Here is a 26,069-nt window from a genome sequence, read left to right as displayed (position 1 = left end):
CAGCTAACCTGCATAGCGTTAAATGTAATTGAAGTGACTACAAATGGCATAATGTTTATCTTGGGTCAGATCAGACGGGGCGAGACCAACTATCTTGTAACTCGTGTAGTGACCGTTAATATAAAACATTGAATATAGTGACGGCCAACGTTCCGACAAGAAGTCACCGGACAGGAAAAGAAAGACGCGACGACGTGTCGTTTACCTGACACGACCCATCCATCAGCGATCCCCTGGCGCGGTGACAGCCACCGGAGCCACCGGAGCCACCTCTGCGCGCAGAGCAGCGGCTCCGCTGAACGAGTCGAGCTGCGCGGCGCTGCTCCGCCTCTTCGTGTCTCCTGGCGGCCATGGACGCGCTTTTTGTCCGCTTCCACAACTTCATCTTGGCGCTCGTGCGAGGCGAGGACGGAGTCTGCGGCTGCACCTGCGGGAGGTGAGATCCGCTGGTGTGTTTCTGTGTTGTGGCGAGTGAGACTAACTCTACGCTCATCTTCCTCAACTTTCTTTGATGGCTGCTGTTAATCTGGAGACGGTGAGCTCCAAATCTTCAGACTCAACGCGCCTGAATTCTCGCATCATGTATGACTTCTCATCACGAGCCTCCGGTCTTTATGTCGTCGTGTTCCGCTCCGGACGGACATGTTCAGTTCGGAACTCTGAGCGGCAAAGTGATGCTTAGTGTGCTGACTTAAGGCGAGGTGTGTGTGGTGTGACCCGTCAACCCACAGGGGTCCGCAGAGTGTCGTGGAGTTGTTCTTATTGGGGAAATATGCTGGAAAAATGTACTTAGAGATGCACTAATACAGTGGTCACCAACCTTTTTGAGCCCAAGATCCCTGACCTCCGCCTTCATGACCGGAAAGATCTACCTTTGAGGCGTTGAGAGAAAACGACGGTCCAGACTGGACTTACAACTTTTTATTTGGCCTAATTGTCATTTTGGTCCAGCGTTCAAATTGATGTGCAGGTACACAGAATTTAAGTGTAATATAAAAAGTAAGATATTTGTTCACTGCACACAATATGAACAAGAAAAAACGCATTTGCAATGAGCAGCTGGATGAACTACCAATATAAATGTTGTATTTATTTACATTTCATTGCCTCTGTACCTGTACTCTAGCAATGACAATAAATTGAATCCAATCCAATTACAACACGACACTGACAACATGATCAGTCAGTGCAACTCATGTAAGTTCAGCTCTCATCACAATGCCATCAAGCCATGTGACTCCAGTCAGTGTGACGGCTGTGACTGAACTCTGTCTGTGAGCTTGTAGTTAGTTCATAATCACAGACAGCCAGTCTGGGGCAGTCTGTGAGCTGTCTGTCAGTAATCCAGCTCCTGGTCTTTGATTTGGTGATTTTCTCAACTCCACTGACAAGTTTTTCGGGGCAAATTTGGTATTCATGAAAGTTTTCTCATCTGGGACTGGTTCTGAACTCAGGCCGTTGGTGATTACATTCACATCAACTCAACAGACATCCTCAGATTTAAATAATTTTCATAATAATAAATATGAGAATCACCATTTGTGACTCCTGCATCTGTCCCTTTTCAAATAATAGAATAAATGCAATTGCAATCACTTTCAAGTAAACCAGATTGCTCTATCAGACAAGAAAAACAAGCTCAATGTTGAGCTTTTGTTTTGAAGGACAACAGCAGAAAAGCCCAACTCACGGAGGTAAGACCTGGCAAGTCGCCAAGAATCTCGGCTATCGCGCATGCGCAGGCGTAACCTGTTAATGTCGTAACGTAAACATGTACACGAAGGTACAGGCATTTCAACATTTATTTATTGATGACTTAGTTTTATGTCGGTGTACTTTGAGCTTGTGAAGTTATCAATATAGGTGTTTCTCCATTTCCCCTGCGCCTCACCTGTAGTGGTACGTTCCCCTCTTTCAGGTACACAGTTGAGAACACGGCTGTGTAAGCGAACCCGTTTTCAGGCGTTCATGAATCAGGCGGAGATGTTTTCTGACGTCAATCTTCCAGTCAGAAAGAAAACATTTCAGAAGACACTTCAGAAAATGTTCGAAAACGAGGAACAATGTGTTTCTGAATTTATTTTCATTTTATTTTGGAGATCGACAGGGAACGTCTCCGAGATCGACCGGTCGATCGCGATCGACGGGTTGGCGACCACTGATGTAATGTGTACAGAAGGAATCATTATACACAAATTAAAAACACAGTAACAACACAATCAATGAATATGACAGAGTGTATGAATAGTTGGTAGTATACATAGGCATAGACCACGATCCAGACCTCCATGATCCATCAGGCAGATGGAGGTAGAGAGGATGGGCGGAGCAACAGGGCCATGGCATAGTTGGTAGTAGGCGTATGATGAAAGACATGGACCAAAATCTAATATATTTGCAACCCCTTGTTCAAACCAGTCTATTTCCAGTTTTAATAGAAATACAGTGTGTAGTTATTAGGTGAAAATGTAGTACTTCCCAAAAGTCACATTTTCTGAATTCAGGAAAAACAGCCTTGTTTGCGTAATAATGTATTTTAAAGAGATACATTTTACAGAGTTTTATGACCCCTAAACAATATTGTAGCGACCCTGGGTCAGGAACGCTACGAGGCGTAGATGGTTTATAGGGTGTTTATTCAGGGAACATAGAACAGGCTACTGTTGGCCGTAGCCTACGCCAAAACGACAGCAAAACGCCGTGAAAGCCTCCCAACCAGCTTCACGTCTGCTCCGGGTCATAGCTCTGCTCCGAACGAGTCGTAACACAACACCACACAACACAACAACATCACTCGCCCTCCAATCACAGACACGCCTCACAGCTACCAGCTCATGAGACGTTCACTTACATCCTGAACATAACATTTATAACATAACATTTCCCTCAGTCCGTTAAAATATATTCGTTGGTGATCTATAATAACATGTAATCTTTTATCTAAGGATAACTCACATGAAATTGATTAGCAGAGTTGGTGAGTGTGATCAATACAATTATGAAAGGACAGCCTAAATAAACAATTATGCCACAATAATTGAATATTGGCCTTTTAGATATATATATATATATAGAGAGAGAGAGAGAGAGAGAGAGAGAGATTCCACAGTCTTACAAATATTAGGAATATAAAAATTGACAAACTGAGAGTGGCTAATTCCTGATATATTAGTGCAGTGGTCTCCAACCCGTCGATCGCGATCGACCGGTCGATCTCGGAGACGTTCCCTGTCGATCTCCAAAATAAAATGAAAATAAATTCAGAAACACATTGTTCCTCGTTTTCGAACATTTTCTGAAGTGTCTTCTGAAATGTTTTCTTTCTGACTGGAAGATTGAAGTCAGAAAACATCTCCGCCTGATTCATGAACGCCTGAAAACGGGTTCGCTTACACAGCCGTGTTCTCAACTGTGTACCTGAAAGAGGGGAACGTACCACTACAGGTGAGGCGCAGGGGAAATGGAGAAACACCTATATTGATAACTTCACAAGCTCAAAGTACACCGACATAAAACTAAGTCATCAATAAATAAATGTTGAAATGCCTGTACCTTCGTGTACATGTTTACGTTACGACATTAACAGGTTACGCCTGCGCATGCGCGACAACCGAGATTCTTGGCGACTTGCCAGGTCTTACCTCCGTGAGTTGGGCTTTTCTGCTGTTGTCCTTCAAAACAAAAGCTCAACATTTAGCTTTTTTTTCTTGTCTGATAGAGCAATCTGGTTTACTTGAAAGTGATTGCAATTGCATTTATTCTATTATTTGAAAAGGGACAGATGCAGGAGTCACAAATGGTGATTCTCATATTTATTATTATGAAAATTATTTAAATCTGAGGATGTCTGTTGAGTTGATGTGAATGTAATCACCAACGGCCTGAGTTCAGAACCAATTCCAGATGAGAAAACTTTCATGAATACCAAATTTGCCCCGAAAAACTTGTCAGTGGAGTTGAGAACATCACCAAATCAAAGACCAGGAGCTGGATTACTGACAGACAGCTCACAGACTGCCCCAGACTGGCTGTCTGTGATTATGAACTAACTACAAGCTCACAGACAGAGTTCAGTCACAGCCGTCACACTGACTGGAGTCACATGGCTTGATGGCATTGTGATGAGAGCTGAACTTACATGAGTTGCACTGACTGATCATGTTGTCAGTGTCGTGTTGTAATTGGATTGGATTCAATTTATTGTCATTGCTAGAGTACAGGTACAGAGGCAATGAAATGTAAATAAATACAACATTTATATTGGTAGTTCATCCAGCTGCTCATTGCAAATGCGTTTTTTCTTGTTCATATTGTGTGCAGTGAACAAATATCTTACTTTTTATATTACACTTAAATTCTGTGTACCTGCACATCAATTTGAACGCTGGACCAAAATGACAATTAGGCCAAATAAAAAGTTGTAAGTCCAGTCTGGACCGTCGTTTTCTCTCAACGCCTCAAAGGTAGATCTTTCCGGTCATGAAGGCGGAGGTCAGGGATCTTGGGCTCAAAAAGGTTGGTGACCACTGCATTACATCTATTGCACCTGTCCATTCTGGAGAGGGATCCTCCTCGGTTGCTCTCCTGGAGGTGTCTACCCTTTTTTCCCCGTGAAGGGTTATTTGAGAGTTTTTCCTGATCCGATGTGAGGTTCTGGTACAGGGATGTCTATATGTAGATTGTAAAGCCCTCAGAGGAAAATTTGTAATTTGTGAGAATAGGCTATACAAAATAAACTGAATTCAATTGAATCATTTGTCTTGTTTTTACTGTGCTAATCTTCCACCACTGGCCTCTGCTCTGTCTGTTGCAGGCATCAAGTATATCATGTTGTTCCATATAATGGGGCCCAGTCCATGGTGGATTCCAGAGAAAACAATGTTTTAAGTGACATCATGACCTGGCAGGAGATGAACGTGATAGTTGGACTGCTCTTGGGTTTCTGCATCAGCTTCTTCTTGCAGTGGCTGGAAAGGATTTGGCACTCGCGGCTCAAATATAAAGAGAACCAAATGAGTGGTGAGTAAAGTCCACTGAAACTAAACTTGCATGTGGGGAAAAGCTGAGGGTTTCTACAGAAAGAATCGTTAGTGGTTTGCAGCATAATACGTTTTTATAGCTATAACATTACTATTTAGATATGTATTCATCCCCAGGGGATAAGTAAAAGTTTCATAGCACATTTATAGTTGGCTGTTTAAAATGAGAAACCATTCTGGGATAGACTGTTTACCTTTTCCCAGAGACTCTGTCCTCAAAAGAAACAGGAACATGTTATTAAAATAAAGTACACATCATCAGTTACAGATTACAACCTTTTGAAAAAACATGTTTTTGTTGGGTCATTTATAGTCGGGGTGCAAAAAAATGGCCTCTAAAGTGCCCTGTTTTCCCTCATTTATCTCTTTTTGTGATAATAGCTTGTCTGATGAATTAATTTAATCCCTTTCCTCACTCTTCATCCACCAGCATTTGTATTGTAAATGTACTGTAGGCTACGACTTAACACAATCCCCCTCCCCCCCTTGCACACACATGTAGGAGGAGCCTCTCACCAGCCCAGTGTCCCTGTCTTTCTTTCCAGGTGTAGATTTCTGGTCATGGATGCCCACATTCAGCAATAAAAAGGAGTCGCTGAGGCAGATACGTCCACCACGCACGGAGGACTCCAGGGGGAACATGCTGCACATCAATCACGATGTCAACCATAATGTCAATGACACATGAAGATAAAATGACCAATGCATTCAATAGTTAATGTGTGTTATGTTTTCTATATGTAGTATTTGAAGGTCTGATTGAGGCAAAATAGTATTTGTTTTTTATATTTTTGTGCTTTTTATAATAAGTTATTAATATCGAAGCAGATCCAGAGTCAAAGCCTGGCACCTACATTACCCACAAAGCAACGTGTCTGCCAAAAGCCCAGCAGGAGATGTGGGTGTGTTATACCAGTGCGTGGCTAATGTCGCCTCGAGTAGGGCGACAGAAGCCTGGTAAACTCACTTCTTTCAAACTTGTAGTCTTCAGCCCAACCGAGGCCGACTCAAGTGACATAGTATGAGTCCATGAACCGGACTTCTCACATATCCGTCTAGAGCCATGTTCCTCTTTCAGCAGGAACATCCAAAGATAGAAAATCTCCACGGTTTATCATTGAAACAGGATTGTGTTTTTAAATACTGGTTTTTTTAGAAGGGGGGGGGGGGGATTCCATCAAGTTAAATTACGAATTCTTTAGTTACATTTGAGACATTGTACATGTGTAAAGGACGTCATCCTTTACCGTCTTATCGGGAGCTTTATCATGTGTCCTATTTAAAGCCAAGGACACACTTATGCCCTTGACTTTGCAGAAGAAGCCTTCAGCCATTGCTATGAAATATGGAAAGGCCTCAAGGCTTCCTATAGGACAGCATCTCCTATGGATTGTACCACCCTCCTCTCTGCTTGTAGCTCTACCATTATGTTGCTATAACCTCTCAAAACCATAGATACAGATTTATAATGCTTGACAATATCATTGCAAAGTCGGAGTGCTATATTTGCAGATTTATACTAATAGTCACGCCACTGACTGGTCAAATGTGGCGTTCTGGAAATAAATTTAACTGTCTTTGGATTATTCAAGCCCCTTAAACTCACATCAAAACCCAAGGTTGCATCATATCATAAAGCTACTGTATTTTAAAAACATCAGAACTTCTGCTGTTTATAAAAACACAAATCTAATTAATCATTTCAACAGAGAAACAATGTGCACAACACTTATATGCGGTTAAATACAGCCACACAGTCTGTAAAGCACACTTTGACAATGTATACATTATGAGAATCGAAGAGTCTCAGGCGTTATTTGTGTTTCGTTAAGTTAATTGATTATCTTTCAGACATAAACTAACAGACTAGTGAGAGACAGGACACTAATCCTCCTCATCCAGGCCACTCTGCATTTACATCTTAAACTGGAGTTCCATCCTTAGGAGGAGAAGATCCGGTTTTGGCTTCCTTTTCTATCTTGCCGTCAGTGGGGGGGGCAGCAGGCTCGGCTAGACTCTCCGCCGCTGTTGCAGCTGCTTTGGCAGCGTCCTCACAGTCCTGTCCACTGTTGCCCTCTGCTGACCGCTCGTTGACACCTTCTGGTGTCATTTTGACCTCGAGGACTGGGGCGATCACCTCCTGAGCCTCAGGTGCCTCACTGAGGGGCAGATTGAAGCCCATTTTGCCTCCACTGGCTGTCGCTCCAGCTGGGGGCGGTGTGAGGGTCGCGGCCTGAGTCACCGCGTCTCCATGCAGCCAGTCCATCTTCTGAAGGTGTTGCTTGAAAGCGTCATCAACTCGTGCATCCATCATGGCCTCCGTCAGGACGCCATCTTCAGAGGAATATGCTGCTGCCTACAAGAGTCATCATATGTACTATACATCACAAAATGTTGCCACATATTTGAAGTAAAGAATTGCGAAATTAAGATAGCCAGTGCATTTGTTTTCTGTACCGCTATGGATACACAAAGACTACAGGGACGTACCTGCCAGGCCACGCCCAGCTTGGAGATCTCTCTTCCCGACATGCCTTCGGTCCGCTTTGCTATGTCGGAGCACTTTTGACCGTAGTCAAACTTTGCCAGCTTCATCCTCCTGCACACAAACAGATGGATTAGAGTGTGACAAAGGAAATGATTTTACCACAGTTTAGCCAGCCCAAATGCAATTTCATTCCAACTTTGATGTGTTTTTGGAGGCAAGTTATTGCCCGTGTGCGGATCGCCCCCCACCTCTCAGCCTCCAGTACACATCCAACTTCTATGTAATTAATGCTTCAGCCAAGGGTCACATCAATTATTACACAACTCCTCAAATTAGTATATCTATATGCGAGTGTTAGGCATGGTGACCTGAACCTAATTATCGGGTCCAGTATGCATCCTTAGCATCCAGTGGTTTGGGGCCCCATTTGAACAGCTGTGTTTCTGAGGAGTGTACTCACTGCCTCCCTCCTGTGGCAGGTTCCAGCACATATTTGTCAAAGTACAACCGCACCAGCCTCTCCCTCTCATCAGGACCAGGTAGAGCAAAATTCACTATTTCGTCTATACGATCGTTTATGGCCCAGTCAAACTGCTCTGGTTGGTTACTGGCCAACACCAGCATGAACCTGCCAGAAAAAAACACAGAAATCAAGCAGCTTAGAGATGGAGCCAAGGTTTTATAGACAAGGTCAAATAAATTGAAGAGTATGACCCATATAAGGTTAATACAAATGTTTAAAAAAAATGTTTTACTTGCTGCTCTGCTCTCCAGTACGATACAAGAATGCGTTCAAAGTGGCTCTTAGGTCCTCACTGATCTTCTCCTACAAAAGGAACAGCACAAAGACTTCTTGTTAAGAGGAATTCAAAGTGTAGGAAAACATATTTTATAAAAGAAAAATAGTTTCAGGAAAATGAAATTCATGCAAACTTACAGTGGATCTCTTGCGAAGGAATGCATCAGCTTCATCAACAAAAAGAAGAAGTCTGTAACAGGAAGAAAAACACACGTTAACCTTCATCTGTTGATATATGCAATGCAACCCTATTTAAATATGACCTTGCACACAGCAAATTGGTGTAAAGAGTTTTATTTTTTGCCGGAATAATGTGCTTTTATCTTGTGTGATGCGACAACCGAATGTGAATAAGAAAAGAGCAGTCGAGTCAGATCGGGTTGTGATGTTCATGAGGACTAGACGTAATGTGTATCTAAACAGTATTGGGATAAATTAGTGAATTAATATCATGTAGCATACCCGCGCCGACTTGTTGCAGCCCAGTCGAACACTTTGTGCATGGCTGTTACACCATCACGGCCCATGGGGGCCACGTCACCGCCAGTCATAATTGCATAGTCCATCCCAGAATGCACTGCCAGCTTCTACTCGATGGAAAGGAAATGCCTCTTTGTTATAAAGAGCACGGTTTTCTGCAAATGCTTACATCAGCCATTGTTCAGTGTTCGGGTATACCTTAGCAAAGAGAGTTTTGCCTGTGCCTGGAGGGCCGTACATGAGGATATTCCTGTAGAGGCCGTTGTTCTGCCTCGTGTTTCTTGTTGCTATGGCGATATCACGTACACGCTCTTCCAGGGAAGGCTTTAAGAGATGGAAAAATGCATTTAGATGAAGTGGTTGTTGGCTTCATCCTCTGTGAAGACTTTGATGTCCACTTACACTGAGCACAACTCCCTCGAGGGCATCCTGAGGTTTGCTCTTCAGCCGTTTGGTCATCTAACGGTTCACAAAAGAAGGAGAAATAGCATATTATAATCTGCACTCAACAAAATAAACAAAGGATCAAATGCTAATCAGCTACCTTGATGGGATGCTTGATTGCCTCTGCGACAGTGAACCGGGACGTTTCCCGCACCAGTGATGGCTTCCCGAGCCTCGCCTCGATGTAACGTCCCGCCACCGCGGTGGCACTTCGGGCAGAATAAACTCCCACAGCTAAAAGGGTCAGTCCCGCCACCTGACGATGGGGGAAACAGTTACACAACAATCAGACCGTTTGCTGTGAGAATCAGGAGAAACAACTCAACATTTCAGGTTTGCTCTCACCAACAAAACAAATCTCTAAATGGAAATATAGGATTACTCTTTGTCTATATATGAGGTGATCAATAGTGTGATACTAGCACATGTAAATATAAAATCCTTTTTTACATTTACATATCATTCAGCTTTGAAAATAACTTTTGTTAGTGAGAGTTGGTGATCCATAAAATAACCAATGTGTTCAAATTAAACCATCTTTTTGAATAGAACGGTTTCTGTAAATATGTTGTTGTTCTTCTTCCCAATTAGCTTTTATTTTATAGAAGAGATGTTTCAGAGGAATTGTTTAGTTGCATTTAGTTATTCCTTAATTCACTTAAGTGATTGTGGCTGGAAAGAAAAGCCTCACCGTGGCCGTCACTTTGTCCCAGTCCGACACGAAGGCCCCAAATCCTTCTCCAAACACAGCACCTGCAGTCCTAAAAGCAAACATACGCCACAATACGACTGTCAAACCTACCGTTCACATAACTGATAGTTTCTCAGGTAAGCTGAGATATAACTTTATTTATCCTGAGGGAAATTGATATATATATATATAGATAGATACGTGTTTGTGTGTATACACACACACAAACACACGTATTAATTTAAAAAAAATTCCTTTAACACCTTTAGTTTCAACTATCTAATCCTCACTATCATGAAAATGAGAGTGTAATTTATCAGTGCGTCTTACTTTATGGACTCCAGGACCGTCTGTCTGTGTTCTGCAGCCTTCAGACGGATTTGCTCTCGGATTATATCGGCATTCTCTCGCTCCACACGGGCTCGTGCTTTAGTCTCGGCCTCGATACGCAGGAGCTCATTCTTGTGCCTCAGCTGCATCTCGTGCTCTATTGTCGCTATAAAAACCACAAGACATAACCAAGTACATATAAACTGCTGTTTAACATCTTCATAAGCTTCGACAAGAGCCTGTCAGTGGTGACGTCTGGTACCTTTCCTCATGACCTCCTGTTTCTGCACAGACTCCTCCTGTTTGCGGAGGTTGTCCTCGTTCAGTGCTTGCTATTGAAAGAAAAGCAAACGGTTAGTACCGGGTATCATTTTAATGCAGTTTATACTTAACATTCAGTAAATAACCTCACCTGTTGCCTTAGTTGGTCCTCATATCGCTGTCTGGCCAGCTTATCTTGAAACTGAGCTCTCTGTAATGAGGCAGCAAACAACCAGTTGAAACCATACAACTCAATATGGTTCCAGTTCAATTGATGCAGCATACTTATAATTGCTCTTAAAATAATAAAAGAAAAAGGGAAAGCGTTTGTTTTTACCGCTTGATGCTGCCTGGTCTCCTCATTAACAGTTTTCCTCCTCTCGTCTGCCTGGATTCGTATCTGGTCGCCTTTGAGCTGCTCAACTGCTGCTTCGTACTCCTGAGAGAGGCGCACAAAAGAATGAAATATTGAATAAGCCCAAGTGACATACTGATGAACATTAAAATCCATTGCAAAGGCTTAGAAAATCCTCAAAAAGAAAGAAGTTTAAAAAGCATCATCAACAGGTCATAAACTTCATCAACAATGCCATTAATCTTGGACTTGGGAAATCAAAATGTTTCTCGTTTGATCTAGATGCCAAACAAAGATAAAGCTCCATTTGATATTAAATCAACCAAGTAAATGATAAGGAATATATTCTGCTTTTTCTGCATAAGTCTCATAGGGTCCATTGGACCTGGCTGGGTCTGATGCTCCGCCAACTCCTCCTCTCTACCTCCATCTGCCTGATGGATCATGGAGGTCTGGATCGTGGTCCATGCCTACTACCAACTATTCATACACTCCGTCATACTCATTGAATGTGTTGTAACTGTGTAATGATTCCTTCTGTACACATTACATCTATTGCACCTGTCCATCCTTTGTGATAATAAACTGAATTGAATAAGTGTTTTAAGGAGCAGTGGAGCGGCTTATGGTTCAGTTTCCCTCTTAAAGACACTTGGGGATCGAACCACCAACCTTGTGATTAAAGGACACAGCAGCCCAAAGTATCATATTGTTTTCATTAATAAATTAAAACTGGCAAACAGCAACAAATGCTATAGGAAAAGCACTGATGTCCTCCAGCAGAGTTGGGCTGGTGGTTTAAACTGTACCTTCATTTTGCTCTGATGCTCCATCTGAGTGGTCTGCTCCTGCATTCGAGACAAATCCAGAGCCTCTTTGGCATGTCCTGGAGAGTGATGAGAGGCAACAACACAGGACTGAATCGTGTGATGGATTCAAAGTATGGAGTTCAGTGAGCCATGCAGCATGATGGTCTGCCTGATCCACAACGACTCTTTCTACGTCACACATGAATGACAAACGTTATAAGATGAGCGCAGAACCAGAGAGAAACAATTGGTCAAACATTACATGCAAGTGGAATGTGGGTGTTGCAAGGCAGATTGCCAGGTGGTGACCTTTGAACCCCCTCTAGTCTGAGGTAGTATAAAGTGAGAGCAGCACAGGGTCGATCTTATAGACAACCAGCAGCTTCACAAAGATGACATATATTAAAATGTATAAGTACAGATTCTGGCTGCGATTGTGGGCCTCAGTATTGTAGCTGTACCATCACTGAAGCGACCACCACTATGAACCAGCGAGGAGCTGGTTGATGGAGCAGCATGCCTGTGTGTGCATGTTGTTATAACCAGGAGGAACCTCCATTGAGCGACCAGGCTCTGCAGAACACTTACGGGACTTGTCGAGCTCCTTGGCAGCATTAGCAGCTCGCTCCAGCCCGGTGGGATCGAAGTTGCTCCATTTGTCCTTGGGTTTATCTCCGCCGCCGCCGGAGCCTCCAGCCGGCGGTGGAGGAGGTGCAGGCTGAACCGGGAGACCAGGAGGCCCCCCCGGTTGCCCCTTGTTCAGGCCGAATAGCCACGACATTTTAACGTGAATATATAAAGCACAGTTTAGCCGGTTCTGTGATGAACGGCTGCTGCTCCAGACCGGTCACTGCACTTCCTCTACACGCGTGTCATGCCGCAACCTTCTGCGCAGGTGCGACAGCGAGAACCGGTTCGTTTGAATAAGTGCAATGACGATTGGCTCGGAACAAGCACTTCTTCTTCTTATTGGCTGATCCAACATCCGTCCTCAGCAGAGGTCATTGATGTAGTCCCACCCAAAATTGATACGGTAGCCGCAGAGGGTCACGATGCGTACAATTCAAAGTAAAAGACATGTGGTTTTCTTTTAGTTGCATCAGACTGGTTCTGGTTTTGTGAGTCATAGGTCATTGACATTGGTTGCGATGTTTGCTTAGTATTTTATTGAGTATTCATTTGGAGTAAATGTGAGGACTGGAGGGATATTTATAGTGATGCTTCTCATATACCACAGGTGTATTTCATTACAGAAAATTATGTCCTTAACAGCCAACATTAGGGTGACAAATGACTAATGCAGAATAAAATAGCTCTCAGAAATCACACCCTTAACATGTCTGAAGAGAATTAAGACAAGACAATAAATATATCAAAATGTTTAATGAACCAAACAGTCAGAGGATAACCTCAACAATTGGCAAAATAAATATTAACACAGACACAACTCAAATGAAAAAGCTTGAGGTCAGTCTTCTGCCCAACCACCTGAAAACTCACAATCTGCATCAAATCATAACCAAACCAAAGGTTACTTATGCAAAACACACAGAGGGTTATGTGAATTCATAATCGCATGCTGCATTATGATACTGGCGGTGATCAGGACGGCTGTAGTGGAGTATTTTGTCGGCAACACTGTAGGCGGAAAAGTCTGGCACACATGATGGGGTTGGGTTGAAATCAGTGAACGGAGCAGAAGCAGGGCTGTCTGTGACCAAACTATCCTTATTATGACAAGGTGCACAATTTCAAAAATATCATCTAATTTACTCTATATTGAACTTGAACTGGATCACCAGTGTACATTTGTCAAATCTTTTTCTAGGGATGCACTGCTTTTGAACACAATAGCAGCATGGGTGCAGTTGAGCATATTGAGTGGAGAAACTGTATTTCAAGGTCAGAGGGAGTGTCCTTGAGCAAGATAGCTGTACAGCAAGGAAGTGAGTGTGTGCCTGACTGACTATTTCATGAATAGCTCTACAATCCAACAACAGCATTCTTTCAACCACATAACAACTGGAGATCTTTCACTGCAGCAAGTCCTTTACTGTAGCAAAACAACACGGGAGAAGACACCAGAAGGCTCTTTGCCGTCACCCAACGCTCCACGGAAGCCTTCCTGTTGCCGAGCCCGCGCCAGCTTTGCCAGTGAGAGGAATGACCGAGGTTCTGTGATGGCCAGATCACTGATTACACGTCGGTTGAGCTGAACATTTGTCTGCATGAAGGATACACATCACATATCGATAGAGTGAACAACCAGCATAAAGAATGAAGACAGGACTGGTGCAATACGGTAACACTCAGCACAACTAACCTTGGTGAGGTTGTGTATAAGAATGGGATACTTCAGGCCATGCTCTCTTGATGCTGCTGCAATGCGTGTGATCCAGAGCTGAAGAAATAAGAGCACAACAAATTAAATTGATTACTTTGCTCAATTATATACAATTATTCTTTGCAAGAAGTCAACATGCCCATTCTGTAAAGTCAAACAATGAATCCACTCCCCTGCAACATGTGACCCCCTAAAACTAACACACTTCTATTTTACATCAGATTTGGTCTTACAGTAAACATAGAAAGATGTTTTTTAGTTTTACTATTATACAAGGTTCCTTTTTTACAATTTTGAGTAACTTTAAATGTATATTAGGGCCCTAATACACACATTTAATGGATTATTACAACTCATTGATATGTTTTAGTTGTAATAGAGTATGTTTTCAATACATCGTGTAATGTAATATTGATACCGAGTGGATTCTCTGGGGTGAATAAAGCAAAGGTAATTAGAGAGCAGCACAGGGCTCGACTGTCTGCAGCCTCCTCTGCCCACACAATGAGGTACAATACATTCCACCATTCCCAGAGACGATTCAAGTGAGGCACAATTATACTGAGGGAGAGCACAGGTTACACTGTGGTTAAAGCTCTTTATTGGGCATGACAACTTAAATCACGTGTGCCCGCCGTGTGTTAGCTGTTGAGTTGTAGTGTGAGTTGCAGGTGTCTCACGGTTCTCATGTTGCGCTTCTTGAGCGTCCGACCTGAAGTGGCGTAGACGAAAGCTCTCCGGACCGCCCGCATGGCCAGACTGTAGCAGCGGTTCTTTCTGCCTCTGAAGTGCTGCAGACCGATAGGACGTAAGACAAAAACTCAAAGACTTATCAATATACTGACAATATTATATTTCTTAAAAAGTATGCATCTTTCTCACTGAATCAAACAGCATAGGACATTTCTAGATCTAGGTAAACGATCAAATGACTCGCTGATTTGCTTGTTTAAACAATGATTCAGCTACAGTTAGCACAGACTGCAAACATGCTGCACGTCCCATAATGTTGACAGCATGGACCGCTTAGCCCCTTCTCCTCCAGGAAATAGTCGTGCCCTTACCCGTGCATGTTTGAGAACTTCTTGAACTTTCCAATATCTGTCAGGTCCACGGTTTCTGATCCAACAGGACAGCGTCAGGAACACCATGGCGGCTCTCCTTCAACACTGGTTCCCCTAGAACAGAGTGGAAATGCTATTTAAGTGACCTTAACCCAGCTCCACCTGTAAAGAGACTGTTAGTTAGTACAACTGCGCATGTTGTGTTACGACTGATAGAGGCGCACTCGGTTCGTTCGATTCAAAGACCCGGACATCTCGTGTAAGGGTGTCCTCGGCTCCGCCCGGGGTTTACAATCATTATTGAAAGAAATACATTATTGTTATGTATGACTGGGAGATTAAACATTGAAAGAGGGGTCGGAACAAAATGGTCATAAGCAAGTCAACGGAACTATTAAAAAAACTATTAACTATATACAAAAAGCACGCTATTCTTGTGTCAACGTGAGTGGAAAGGCGGAAGACGTCGGTCAACAAAACAAGCGCTTCTACCAGAGTTGTGACGCAGCCACGTCGGACGTTGGGATAGCAGGCGGTGGAGGTCAGAGGAACTCCAAAATGTCGGTTGCCTGTCTCTCGTCCTTGAGCCGCTGTGGTGTTTTGGCGTCCCGCCCCCCCGCCGGACTGGTGGTATGTCGAAATTGTCTGAATAAATACACAGTATTGATTACCTGTGATTGTCAGTTTCAGTTTCTGCCATTGCTTTGCTTAGAGAACGTCACGTCATCGTTACGATACCCTGTGACAGGGGAGGGCTCCGTCTATGCAGTGAAGTCGATGTTACGTCGTCCCACGGACGTAACTAGCTAATAACTATCTCGTCCTGGTATCTGTAACGTGTTGATTTAATCTGTATTAGTGTGGCTTTAACTTCTAATGTCACTCCAGACGATTCAATTCCAGGTTCACGTTAAACACGCCAGGGTACGAGCTAAACGTGTAAACATTGTTCAGCTCAAGCTAAGTTAATTAGCTATAGTAACGTCAACGAAAGGTATACCTATTCGTTAATATGGCTGTTATATTCTTCTTCTTATTATTATATATAGATATAGATAGATGGATTAGTAAATCAGGCAGACATATGTTACGGACTGCATTTAATACAAACCAACAAATCATGTCACTGCAGTGAGATGAAATGTGAAATGTGATTTCTGGTAAATGCTGATTTTCACGGAATGTTTTCAATTCAATTCAGTTTATTTTGTATAGCCCATTCTCACAAATTACAAATTTGCCTCAGAGGGCGTTACAATGTTTTGTGCTTTAACTCACAAAAAACTGATTTTGTATCACTGCTGTGTTTTAGGCTCAATGTTAAGCTATGTTACTAAAACAGATGATCCATTGATATGTAGCTTTAGAGGATATGAGTAAAGGCACTGTGCGATGCAAACAATATATATAATCCTCTCCCCTCTTGTCCCTGCTGTCAGGCGCTGCGGTTTGCCCAAACAGCAGCGGCTCCAGCAGCTCAACCCAGAATAAAGAAGTTTCAGATATACAGATGGGACCCCGACACTCCGGGAGACAAACCCCGCATGCAGACCTATGACATTGACCTTAACACGTACGTGTTACAGCCTGTTCACCTCCCGTGAGAAAGCCCAGTACTGTGTGTACTGCATTGTGTAAATCTGTGATTTCATTCATTAGCTACATAAATCTGTCACAATGCACAACAAGGTGTCCTGGAACCCATAAATGATTGGAGAGGTGTTACTGAATCTGTTATTTTCTATTCTAAGACACATTGGAGTGTATTATTGCATATATTGATGGCCACTTCTGAAACAAATTGGGAGGTTGAGTTTAAAACGAATTGACACGTGGCAGAAAGTCTGTTATCTGTGACCTATGTGTGTCGATCTTTTAACTTTTATTTGTGAGAGTTGCGATGAAGAGGACTCTGATTCCTCTCTGAACAAAACTCTGCTTATTTCTTATAATGTATCGTGTAGAATATGTCCTCTTTAATAGTTCTGCTATTAGCTGATCATGTTCACTTGCACTGGTGGAGGCTTATCTTTTCGTGAAGTTCAAAGCAGAAACCCAAGTATGTGTAAACAGAAGGCAGGTGGAACAAACTGACAGCCTTCAGGTAGATTTAACTGTTACTGGCAGACTTCTAGTCATCTTCCTTGGTCTGCTCTCTAATCATCTTAGGTGTACTCTCAACTTCTGTCAATACAACGCTGCAAATATAAGGCTCCAAAACTCAAAAATACAGAATTTTTTTTGTTTGACAAGTCAACCACTGATTGTTTTTTCTTCATGTAGTTGTGGCCCGATGGTTCTTGATGCCCTGATCAAGATCAAAAATGAAATGGACTCCACTCTGACCTTTCGCCGCTCCTGCAGAGAAGGTCAGTAACACTGAGGCTTTACAAATGGACCTTTAGATGATAAAGATATGATAAAATAGGGTTTATAATATTTCTGTATGATTAGAAGTTAGTAGTTTTAATCAACCAATAGATTAGTATTTACTTTAAATAGTCTCAGATTATTAAGTTATGTTGGTGCAGGCTGCTTACAGTAAGGGTCATGTAGTTTTTAGAAACCAGGCCTGTTTATTTAAGGCAATATACCAACTTTGCTTTGTAGATTTAATTTATTTTTCAGTGTTTAATTGTTCATTCCATCTATTGGTCATTCAACCATGAAATATAATGACGCACAAGCTTCTCTTTTTTTCAACAAATAATTAAAATCTACATTACTCTTCTTTTTCCAACACCCATATGTCATTATACCCTGTAAGATTATCTCGCCTCAGACTTTATATTAAAAGCTTTTGTTATTTGTATGTGAACGCAGGTATTTGTGGATCCTGTGCAATGAACATTAATGGAGGAAACACACTTGCATGTCTCAACAAGATCGACGCCAACACTAGCAAGCCGTCTAAGATTTACCCTCTTCCACATATGTATGTGGTCAAGGACCTGGTACCGGTGAGTAAATATCCACCAGGCCATATCGGACCTGCGCTAACTTATAACACATTCTACTCCACTAGTCCAAGCCATTTACATGTGTTTGTCAAACATGGATGCCTCTGAGTTGTGTTCTTTAGTGATGATTCTAATCAATCCAAACATAGCCAACACATGCTAATAGATTAGACATAATATACATGGTATATTCGGTGTATATCCAACATCTGCAAGTATTTATGTTGCCAGTAATTTTGATTTAAAGACTAATAGGTCAAATGCTATACATCTAGCTAAATGTGACTGATATCAGGTCAACACTTTCCACTTCGTCTTTGTGGATTTATAGTTTAGTGAGTTCAGTTAATCAGACACACGGATGTAGTTGTCGGAGTATTTGCAGAAAAATCCAGTTTTCCCTTTTGAATTTTCAGATGCATTATATCTGAAAGTTTTATCCTGACACTTGAATGCTGACTCAAACCTCAATTGTACAATTGTGTTTGCAGGACATGAGTAACTTCTATGCTCAGTACAAGTCTATTGAGCCCTACCTGAAGAAGAAGGATGACTCAAAGGAAGGGAAGGAGCAGTACCTGCAGACGGTGGAAGACAGACAGAAACTGGTATGCCACTGGTTTTTATTTTGACTAAACATTTTCCAGTGCTGTCAAAAGTCACATGAAAATAAACATTCTTTTTGTCCCGTGTAGGACGGGCTGTACGAATGTATCCTGTGTGCCTGCTGCAGTACGAGCTGCCCCAGCTACTGGTGGAACGGAGACAAATACCTCGGGCCGGCTGTGCTGATGCAGGTGTGTGTCCGAGCACATTAACATTTAGGAATCGCTGATTTAAATTGTGAGTGAATGAAGAGTTAGCACACGGATGAAGCGTTTATGGGTCACATCCTGTTGTCCCACAGGCGTACCGTTGGATGATCGACTCACGAGACGAATTCACAGAGGAACGTCTGTCCAAGCTGCAGGATCCTTTCTCCCTCTACCGATGCCACACGATCATGAACTGCACCAAGACCTGTCCCAAGGTAACACATCTGCAGCCAGATGCACGCAACCGCTCACGTTTATGTTGTCTCATTTAAATAGACGACGTGTTCCGTTTGTGCAGCTTCTTACAGCTCTTTCCTCGTCTGTGGTCTTCCTCTTAGGGCCTGAACCCGGGAAAGGCGATATCTGAGATCAAAAAGATGATGGCCACGTACAAGGAGAAGCAGGCGGCCGCTGTCTGAAACCTCCGTTGTCCTCTTGTACAACACTTCCCTCCATGATATTATTAAATACTGATTTATAAAAATGCTTTTTGAGGTCTGAAGGGCCAGTGCACCAGTCGGCTCCACCACAACAGCACGCTGCAGTCAACTAAGGGAAATGTGTGTGTGGTTGAAGGACTTGGTATTGCATAACGCACATGTACAGTATGAATGCACGAGAAAGTGTCTGAGTCTTACGTGTACCGTAAAGAGGTATTTGTCTTCAATACTACTGTATCTATGTTTGCGCAATTGGGAGACGTGATGCTGAATATTAAAGTTAAACGGAGATGTTTTCTTGTGTGTAAACATTTATTATTTATTATTTTGGGGGCGGCTGTAGCTCAGTGGGGTAAGAGGGCCGTCCTGCAACCGCAAGGTCGTGGGTTCGATCCCTGCTCTCCCCATTAGTTGCAAGTCGAAGTGTCCTTGAGCAAGGCACTGAACCCCTAGTTGCTTCCCGGGCGCATCACTGCAGCCCACTGCTCTTTAATAACTAAGGATGGGTTAAATGCAGAGAACTAATTTCCCCTTGGGGATTAATAAAAGTGTATATTTTATTTTAATAATGTCGATTGTTGCTTTTCCAGGTTCGAAGACATTTTCCTTCAGATCTTCCAACATACCAACAGCAGTCTCTGTTCTTATTGAAAATAAATAGTTTATCTGCCTCCAGCTGCTTTCCTTGGTTATTATTTTATGTCAGTAATGTTTCTACACACTACCACAGTGGTTAGCAGTTGTCCTATAGTGGACTCTAGTGGGCGGAGCCTGAACTGAGTTCAACCAGCAGCAGTTTCATCACTGAGTTTAGTTGAAGGCAGATGTTTCTGTAAGAGACAGAGTTTCATCACGTTTTTAGTTCAAGTTGCAATCATGTAAAAAGTGATATAGCTCGTTCATGTTGGTGTTTTACAGGCTCGACACCCCGTTGACCTGGAGTAAAGAAGTTTAGAGCTGCAAACAGCAAAGCCTGCAAAGCTCACATGGATGAGAACAAAAAGCAACTCCGGTGCAATCTAGTGCAAACACATCAAAACATAGTAAAGCTCATAATTAATATTGGTATGAAGGTTAGGACACTTTGTCAATCTTAATCTATCATGTCTGGAACTGTCAAATGTTTTTCTAAAGAAGTGACACAAAACTTCATCATGGATTTTTTTTTCAAAACGATTTTCATATTGAAAAATACATGTGCTTGATGACATCTCACCCCAAAGTTATATTTAATAAATGAAGAAGCACAAATAATATAAATGTGTATCACACACATGATAGAAAACAAATTAATAACGAGCATGTATTTGGTTCAGCTCATCGATATGACTGATCCGGTAGCGTCACGGAGCCGGACGGGGTCTCGGGATCACCGTGATCGTGTTGCGGGTCGGTGCTGGGACCGGGGGCTGGAGGCTGGGACTGGGACTGGGACTGGACGGGGAGGAGACTACTGGTGCGGGGTGGTACAATGTGGTGGTGCAACGTCCTCCTGCACTCACAGGACGCATGAGAGCTGAGGATAGTCGGAGCAAACTGAAGCACATTTGGGTAAGAACCTCTGAAAACCGTCTTGTGTTCACACGTGTTGTTAACCTACTGTGTGTGTTTATATTCCATGCTCTGATGGTTCAGAAGACTTAACTTTAGTTGCATTTGTGTGAACAAAAATGCACACAAAATGATGATTGGGGGGGCGGGGGGTCGTGAAGAGATGTGAGGCGAGGTGCACAGATCGCATGCAGCCCAAACCACGTTTCAAGAACATTAACACTTCGTCCCAGTCCGCTTAATGCACACACCGAATAATGGTGCGATAATGTGCGCGTGTGTTAATGGCTGTGGAGAGCTGACATGTGGTCCTGTGTTTTCACTGGAGAGAAGAAGGAGGCGGGACATCGCAGCTCGGCCTGCAGCAAGAGCACTACAATGGAGAGGGAGGTGCCAAGAGGGGAAACACACAAGACACAGTTGCTTCCAGAGTTTGGGGGGGTCGATGAGGGCACATGGGAAGAGGATTTAGATGTTCTGTTTATATATCTGTCATAGTTGCAGAAAAAACTGTATTCATAAAATAGATGACACCAATACATCTCTAGTTGCTGTCCTCAGAAAGTTGCTGTCCTCACAAACTCCTACTAATGAGTATATGTGTGTGTGTGTATATGTGTGTGTGTGTGTGTGTGTGTGTGTGTGTGCGGGTGGGCGCGTGCGCGGGTGTGTGCGTGCGTGCGTGTGTGTTTGTAATTCTGAGTCGAAGTGTCTGTAAGTGTAGGTGGGGGTGATGGGGCTTGTAGCTGAAGGGAGGGGGGGTGGGGGGGTAATCGCTCCCAGATGTGTGCTGTGAAAACATATGGTTTCCGATAGCCACTGGATGCACAAGAAGAATGTGTGTGTGTGTGTGTGTGTGTGTTGTGTGTGTCTGATGCTAATACACAATCACACAGAGACACACACACACACATTCACTGATGTATTGATACACACACATTAACTACTTCATGTTGTGTGTATGATCCAGCTTACAGCGCTGCAGCGGAGGAGGAGCATTCATACTTTCCACAAAGTGGAAAAGTATTTTAGAGAGTGTTACAGGAAACTAAGGTTAATGGGTTTTACTGTATGCAACAGTTTCACAATGTGACCTCCTTCTGCTGCTAGCTTTAGTACAAAGCCATACTCAGGGATGTCTATGGCTGTCATGTTCATGTTTTTCAGTGCAAATGTCATTTTCACTCAACGTGAGAGGAAGAAGAAAGAAAAAGGGGTAAGGAGGAGGAGGAGGGGGGAGGGGGGGGGAATTACCAGTGAGGACGACAGAAGGGAAACGAAGGATGTGGAAGCAGACAGAGAGAGGGCCAAAAAAACTCAGGGAGAGGGGTGGGGTTGAGGGGTCCTCTGTTTCTTTTCCTGGAATTAAGCCCTGAGACTGTCTGCAGCAGCGAGGAGAAGTAGGAAAACAGAGGGATTGTTCTTAGAAAGACAGACATGCCACATTCTTGCTGTCAGAGTTTTCTCCCCCCTTTTTCTTGCCGTGGCTGTTTGAGGCCAGTTGGGGGGGGGGGGGGGGGCCAGAGGAATATCCAGCAGTGAGCACTTTATTCCCCTCATGTTGCTCTGTCTTCATTGTGGCTTCTCTCCTCGTCGCCCCTGCAGTGTCCAAGTCAGTCTACCTCCCGGAGTGACCATGAGAGTCCTGCTACTCATCTGTCTGCCAGGTAACTGCAGCGACCGTCCACCGAGGCCCCGGAAAACCTGGGTCTAAATCTTAGATGTAAATATTCATTATTTAATGTGCAAGTTCAATTTACAAAATACTTTTATTCCCTTTTCTTTTTTTTTCACCCACATTTTTAAGATTGATACCACTTGTAAGTGTTTACAATAAATATGAAGTTAACAGCTACCCTTAAGCAAGACTTTATCCTCGTACCAGGCCAAGTGCCATTAAACATTAAACATTACATTATAGTTACTTTAAAGTGATTCTACTTCATGTGACTTTCTCTTACACATGAACAGCTCTGAATCAATAAAACTCTCTGTAGCTCATAAACATAAAACATAACTGTGGCTGCAGGCGGCAGTTACAGGATAATGGTAAATGCAAAAATATGTAGTGTGACAATTGTCAGTTACATAATTTCCCAGCAGTTGATGTATGCTAACATTAGCTAACATTACCACAATAACTGCTCATACCAGGCCGAGTAAATCTGTAATATGAGTCTACATGAGTACGGGTGTGTTTTATTTCTAATAAACTCCACATTTCATTGATTGCAGGACAGTTTTGAGAAAAAGTGCAGTATTCAAAACATGTGTAAAAAACATGTGTGAAAAGGTAGAAGTAAGAAAACATCTGAAAAAAGTGCATATTAAGAAACCCAATTACAGTATTCAGAGTACTTGTAGTTACTCCCCTGTATGCGACTCATTATCCCATCTTTTTGTGATTATTTTATTGTTCTGAAATGTCAACAGTTCTGCTGCTCGCCCAGGCTCAGTACCAAGAACGGTTTTCTTTTTTGGGTGAGTTCATAAAGAGAATATTGGCCCTGATTGTTCCAGCTCAGCATCGGTTTATATCATAGCTCAGCACATCTGTTATCAGTTGTTTTGTTGTCCTCTGATGTGTCACCTCGCCTCGAGGAGTTTCTTGTTATTTACCACCCACATAGCAACTATAGTCACAGTGTAATAATAAGCACTTTGACCACTCTTCATGTCATTATTTTAAACATCTTGCATATGAAGTCATGCATTACACAAACTGCCTGTTTTGTTCAGTTTTGGCATGCAGGTGGTTTATTTTATATGGCGCAGAGCTTTTTGTTGTGTGTGTCTGAGGAGGACTGTAACTGGTTTCACAATGTTTATTACATGAAACTATTTTTCTCTTCTGCTTATTTCATGGCTTCACAGAGGACTATGGCCCGGATTATTTTCCAGGTAAAGCATTTTGAAGGTCCATAGAAATGTTCTTCGATGTTAATCTTTAAGTTAAACACCACTGTTTAGTTGTTTAAGAAAAAGAAGTGATTCCTCTCCTTCTTGTCCAGACTCTGAAAATCCTGATTCTCCTCCTGGAACCTTCCAGCAACAGGTTCGCCTCGAGCCAGTGGTCCGTCCAGAAAAATCTGGTATATGTGCTGAACTCTGCCCCCGTCCGAGTCGTGCTATTTAAGAGTTGTATGTGGTGTGGGCGAAAACTCATTTGTAAATCTGTTTTCCATGTAAATCTCAGAGTCCGATTTGGAGACGGAACCAACAGAGCCCGGCCCTCTGGGTAAGAACACCTTAGAGAAAGGAGGACAGACTATCAGTTAAGTTTGAGTAGAGAAATTAATTTGCTGTGTGTTTGATTTCCAGACTGCAGAGAGGAGCAGTATCCCTGCACCCGACTCTACTCCGTTCACAAGCCATGCAAGCAGTGCTTGAACAGCCTCTGCTTCTACAGGTACGGACTGAATTGTCATCTTTTTGTCTGTTGATCAGTAAAAACCTCTCAGAAGTTTTTGACTTTCTTAACCCACCTCACTTGAACACTACATCTCCTCAAAGCAGACAAAACAAATCCTCTCTCAACAGCTTGTCTTCACAAACAAGGAGCTCAAAAGTCAGTATTTAACAAATGTATATGTATACTTTCCTTATTGACAATCCATGACTTGTGGTCTATTCTAGTGCTAATAGCAGTGATGTAAAAATATATAAGTAAATATGACTATATTATATTATATTATACTTTTTCGACGACAATGCATTCATGCGACTACTGAACACTGTAAAGCGAAAGCAGGTTTTGATGCTTTCACAGTATAGATGTAAAAAAAAAATGTAACAAAATTTAGGAAAAAGGCTATCATCGTTAAGGTGTCCTGCAAGTTGATACGTTAAAGCAAAAAGTGTATTTCTTATTGCCAGCAAATTCTATGAAAAGAATGAAACCAACAAAGTGTTTGTCCATTTATTGCTACTCCCCAACGTCTGGACCCTGTCTGCGGCCCCCAGCCCTCTGGTTCTTACTGAGGATGTACATCTTTAAAAACGAGGCAACCAGTTTAGAGTTTTGCTCATAAAAGGCTCAGTTACATCCTGAGACAGCGGGGCACTGCAGCCTTTCGCAAGCATTTTTTAAAAAAAGGAATACATTTTTTTTTTTTAAACAACATTGGAGCTCAATGGTCCAAAAGAATAAGATAAATCAGGCTGTGGATACAAGGATAACGCTCGTGATCGATCCATGGCAGGTTTTTCATTAGATTTGTTGACAGCAAGAAAAATACAGATTTTTGTCAGACTTGTTCTTTAAATACCATTTGCACTGATGATGATGATGATGATGATGATGATGATGATGCCTCTCTTGTGACCTCTACATGTGTTTCCATTAAGCTTGCGACGGGTGTACATCATCAACAAGGAGGTTTGCGTTCGGACTGTGTGCGCACATGAAGAGTTGCTCAGAGGTGCGTTCAGTGTTTTGTGCATTTTGTTGTGTTTGGTTGCATATGAAGCATCGTTATCTTAACTCGCCGCCTCTGTGTTTAGCGGACCTCTGTCGTGATCAGTTCTCTCGCTGTGGCGTAGCGGCGCTGAGCGGCCAGTGTGCATCAATAGGAGGAAGCTGCGGGAAGAGCTGTGGTGGCTGCTGATTGAGAAGAGTTCAGGGACACTACCTGCCCAGACACTGCCGCTTTCTCTATCACTCATCCACATCCTCTTCATCTGTCTTTCTTCCTCCACGTTTCTCCACTTTGCCTTATTAGTCCTTTTTTGTTGTGTTCATATTTTTTCTTTACACATGTATGTCTGCCCAGTAGATCTGGTGTGTATGGATGAATAACCTCCAAAAGAACATTGATGATTGTATGAATCACTGGTGCTATAAAATAATCACACTGGTGCAATAAAAACTAGTAGAGATGCACATAAAACTGCAGGACATCTTTTTTTTGTTATTTTGAGCAGATTGCACCATATTAATCTCATGCTTTTTGTTTGTTGATATGTTACTGAACTTGTGTTGAAAAGCAATCATTCTCATGATGATCAAGGCATCAATGGTGGCCACTGTGCCCTGACATCAGACACAACTCATCAATAGCTAGCCATAATAGATCATGAGATGTGTTAAGAAACAGGTGGTGAGTGACCTTAGTTTGTGTACTATTGTCACCTGAATCTGTGCTTAGCAACCAAGCTTATATATATATATATATATAGCTCATTCCAGTGGCAGCAAGT

At 42.6% G+C, this 26,069-nt stretch overlaps 5 protein-coding genes across 5 annotated transcripts; 3 read left to right on the top strand and 2 right to left on the bottom strand.

Moving 5' to 3' along the window:
* Nucleotides 1-185: 185 nt before the first annotated feature.
* Nucleotides 186-5,758, top strand: LOC130208161 (transmembrane protein 240-like). The gene is made up of 3 exons (XM_056437139.1): nucleotides 186-436; nucleotides 4,814-5,019; nucleotides 5,585-5,758. The coding sequence occupies exons 1-3, from the start codon at nucleotides 351-353 to the stop codon at nucleotides 5,725-5,727; spliced, it is 435 nt and encodes a 144-aa protein (XP_056293114.1). The 5' UTR covers nucleotides 186-350; the 3' UTR covers nucleotides 5,728-5,758.
* Nucleotides 5,759-6,659: 901 nt separating this feature from the next.
* On the bottom strand, nucleotides 6,660-12,546 carry atad3 (ATPase family AAA domain containing 3). The gene is made up of 16 exons (XM_056437089.1): nucleotides 12,285-12,546; nucleotides 11,697-11,773; nucleotides 10,870-10,971; nucleotides 10,684-10,743; nucleotides 10,534-10,603; nucleotides 10,272-10,437; nucleotides 9,942-10,011; nucleotides 9,351-9,506; nucleotides 9,209-9,265; nucleotides 9,005-9,130; nucleotides 8,789-8,913; nucleotides 8,465-8,516; nucleotides 8,283-8,353; nucleotides 7,988-8,155; nucleotides 7,530-7,638; nucleotides 6,660-7,395 (listed from the first exon to the last, which is right to left on the bottom strand). The coding sequence occupies exons 1-16, from the start codon at nucleotides 12,475-12,477 to the stop codon at nucleotides 6,961-6,963; spliced, it is 2,037 nt and encodes a 678-aa protein (XP_056293064.1). The 5' UTR covers nucleotides 12,478-12,546; the 3' UTR covers nucleotides 6,660-6,960.
* A 514-nt stretch (nucleotides 12,547-13,060) lies between these two features.
* Nucleotides 13,061-15,326, bottom strand: mrpl20 (mitochondrial ribosomal protein L20). Its single transcript, XM_056437138.1, has 4 exons — nucleotides 15,105-15,326; nucleotides 14,721-14,831; nucleotides 14,020-14,097; nucleotides 13,061-13,920 (listed from the first exon to the last, which is right to left on the bottom strand). The coding sequence occupies exons 1-4, from the start codon at nucleotides 15,189-15,191 to the stop codon at nucleotides 13,747-13,749; spliced, it is 450 nt and encodes a 149-aa protein (XP_056293113.1). The 5' UTR covers nucleotides 15,192-15,326; the 3' UTR covers nucleotides 13,061-13,746.
* Nucleotides 15,327-15,628: 302 nt separating this feature from the next.
* Nucleotides 15,629-19,994, top strand: sdhb (succinate dehydrogenase complex, subunit B, iron sulfur (Ip)). The gene is made up of 8 exons (XM_056437118.1): nucleotides 15,629-15,734; nucleotides 16,544-16,677; nucleotides 17,388-17,473; nucleotides 17,928-18,064; nucleotides 18,556-18,672; nucleotides 18,760-18,861; nucleotides 18,972-19,094; nucleotides 19,218-19,994. The coding sequence occupies exons 1-8, from the start codon at nucleotides 15,663-15,665 to the stop codon at nucleotides 19,296-19,298; spliced, it is 852 nt and encodes a 283-aa protein (XP_056293093.1). The 5' UTR covers nucleotides 15,629-15,662; the 3' UTR covers nucleotides 19,299-19,994.
* A 799-nt stretch (nucleotides 19,995-20,793) lies between these two features.
* mfap2 (microfibril associated protein 2) lies at nucleotides 20,794-25,762 on the top strand. The gene is made up of 9 exons (XM_056437136.1): nucleotides 20,794-20,870; nucleotides 22,476-22,537; nucleotides 23,304-23,351; nucleotides 23,745-23,771; nucleotides 23,882-23,962; nucleotides 24,067-24,108; nucleotides 24,192-24,279; nucleotides 25,218-25,291; nucleotides 25,374-25,762. The coding sequence occupies exons 2-9, from the start codon at nucleotides 22,507-22,509 to the stop codon at nucleotides 25,475-25,477; spliced, it is 495 nt and encodes a 164-aa protein (XP_056293111.1). The 5' UTR covers nucleotides 20,794-20,870; nucleotides 22,476-22,506; the 3' UTR covers nucleotides 25,478-25,762.
* Nucleotides 25,763-26,069: the final 307 nt, after the last annotated feature.

Source organism: Pseudoliparis swirei, chromosome 18, assembly GCF_029220125.1.
Source record: "Pseudoliparis swirei isolate HS2019 ecotype Mariana Trench chromosome 18, NWPU_hadal_v1, whole genome shotgun sequence".
NCBI classification, from domain to species: domain Eukaryota; kingdom Metazoa; phylum Chordata; class Actinopteri; order Perciformes; family Liparidae; genus Pseudoliparis; species Pseudoliparis swirei.
The sequence above is the reverse complement of the archived record's forward strand: the minus strand, read 5'-3'. Positions and strand labels throughout refer to the sequence as shown.

Bases quoted from the DNA above. Each gene is read 5' to 3' on its own strand.
- LOC130208161 (XM_056437139.1), top strand. From the start codon at position 351: ATGGACGCGCTTTTTGTCCGCTTCCACAACTTCATCTTGGCGCTCGTG. The intron at 437-4,813 runs GTGAGATCCGCT...TGTCTGTTGCAG, and splicing joins TGCGGCTGCACCTGCGGGAG to GCATCAAGTATATCATGTTG. The intron at 5,020-5,584 runs GTGAGTAAAGTC...CTTTCTTTCCAG, and splicing joins TAAAGAGAACCAAATGAGTG to GTGTAGATTTCTGGTCATGG.
- atad3 (XM_056437089.1), bottom strand. From the start codon at position 12,477: ATGTCGTGGCTATTCGGCCTGAACAAGGGGCAACCGGGGGGGCCTCCT. The intron at 11,774-12,284 runs GTAAGTGTTCTG...ATCACTCTCCAG, and splicing joins CAAGGAGCTCGACAAGTCCC to GACATGCCAAAGAGGCTCTG. The intron at 10,744-10,869 runs GTAAAAACAAAC...GCCTCATTACAG, and splicing joins AGACCAGGCAGCATCAAGCG to AGAGCTCAGTTTCAAGATAA.
- mrpl20 (XM_056437138.1), bottom strand. From the start codon at position 15,191: ATGGTGTTCCTGACGCTGTCCTGTTGGATCAGAAACCGTGGACCTGAC. The intron at 14,098-14,720 runs GTGAGACACCTG...TTATTTCTTCAG, and splicing joins AGAAGCGCAACATGAGAACC to CTCTGGATCACACGCATTGC. The intron at 13,921-14,019 runs GTTAGTTGTGCT...TCCTTCATGCAG, and splicing joins TTATACACAACCTCACCAAG to ACAAATGTTCAGCTCAACCG.
- sdhb (XM_056437118.1), top strand. From the start codon at position 15,663: ATGTCGGTTGCCTGTCTCTCGTCCTTGAGCCGCTGTGGTGTTTTGGCG. The intron at 15,735-16,543 runs GTATGTCGAAAT...CCCTGCTGTCAG, and splicing joins GCCCCCCCGCCGGACTGGTG to GCGCTGCGGTTTGCCCAAAC. The intron at 18,065-18,555 runs GTGAGTAAATAT...TTGTGTTTGCAG, and splicing joins TGGTCAAGGACCTGGTACCG to GACATGAGTAACTTCTATGC.
- mfap2 (XM_056437136.1), top strand. From the start codon at position 22,507: ATGAGAGTCCTGCTACTCATCTGTCTGCCAG. The intron at 23,772-23,881 runs GTAAAGCATTTT...CTTCTTGTCCAG, and splicing joins TGGCCCGGATTATTTTCCAG to ACTCTGAAAATCCTGATTCT. The intron at 23,963-24,066 runs GTATATGTGCTG...TGTAAATCTCAG, and splicing joins GGTCCGTCCAGAAAAATCTG to AGTCCGATTTGGAGACGGAA.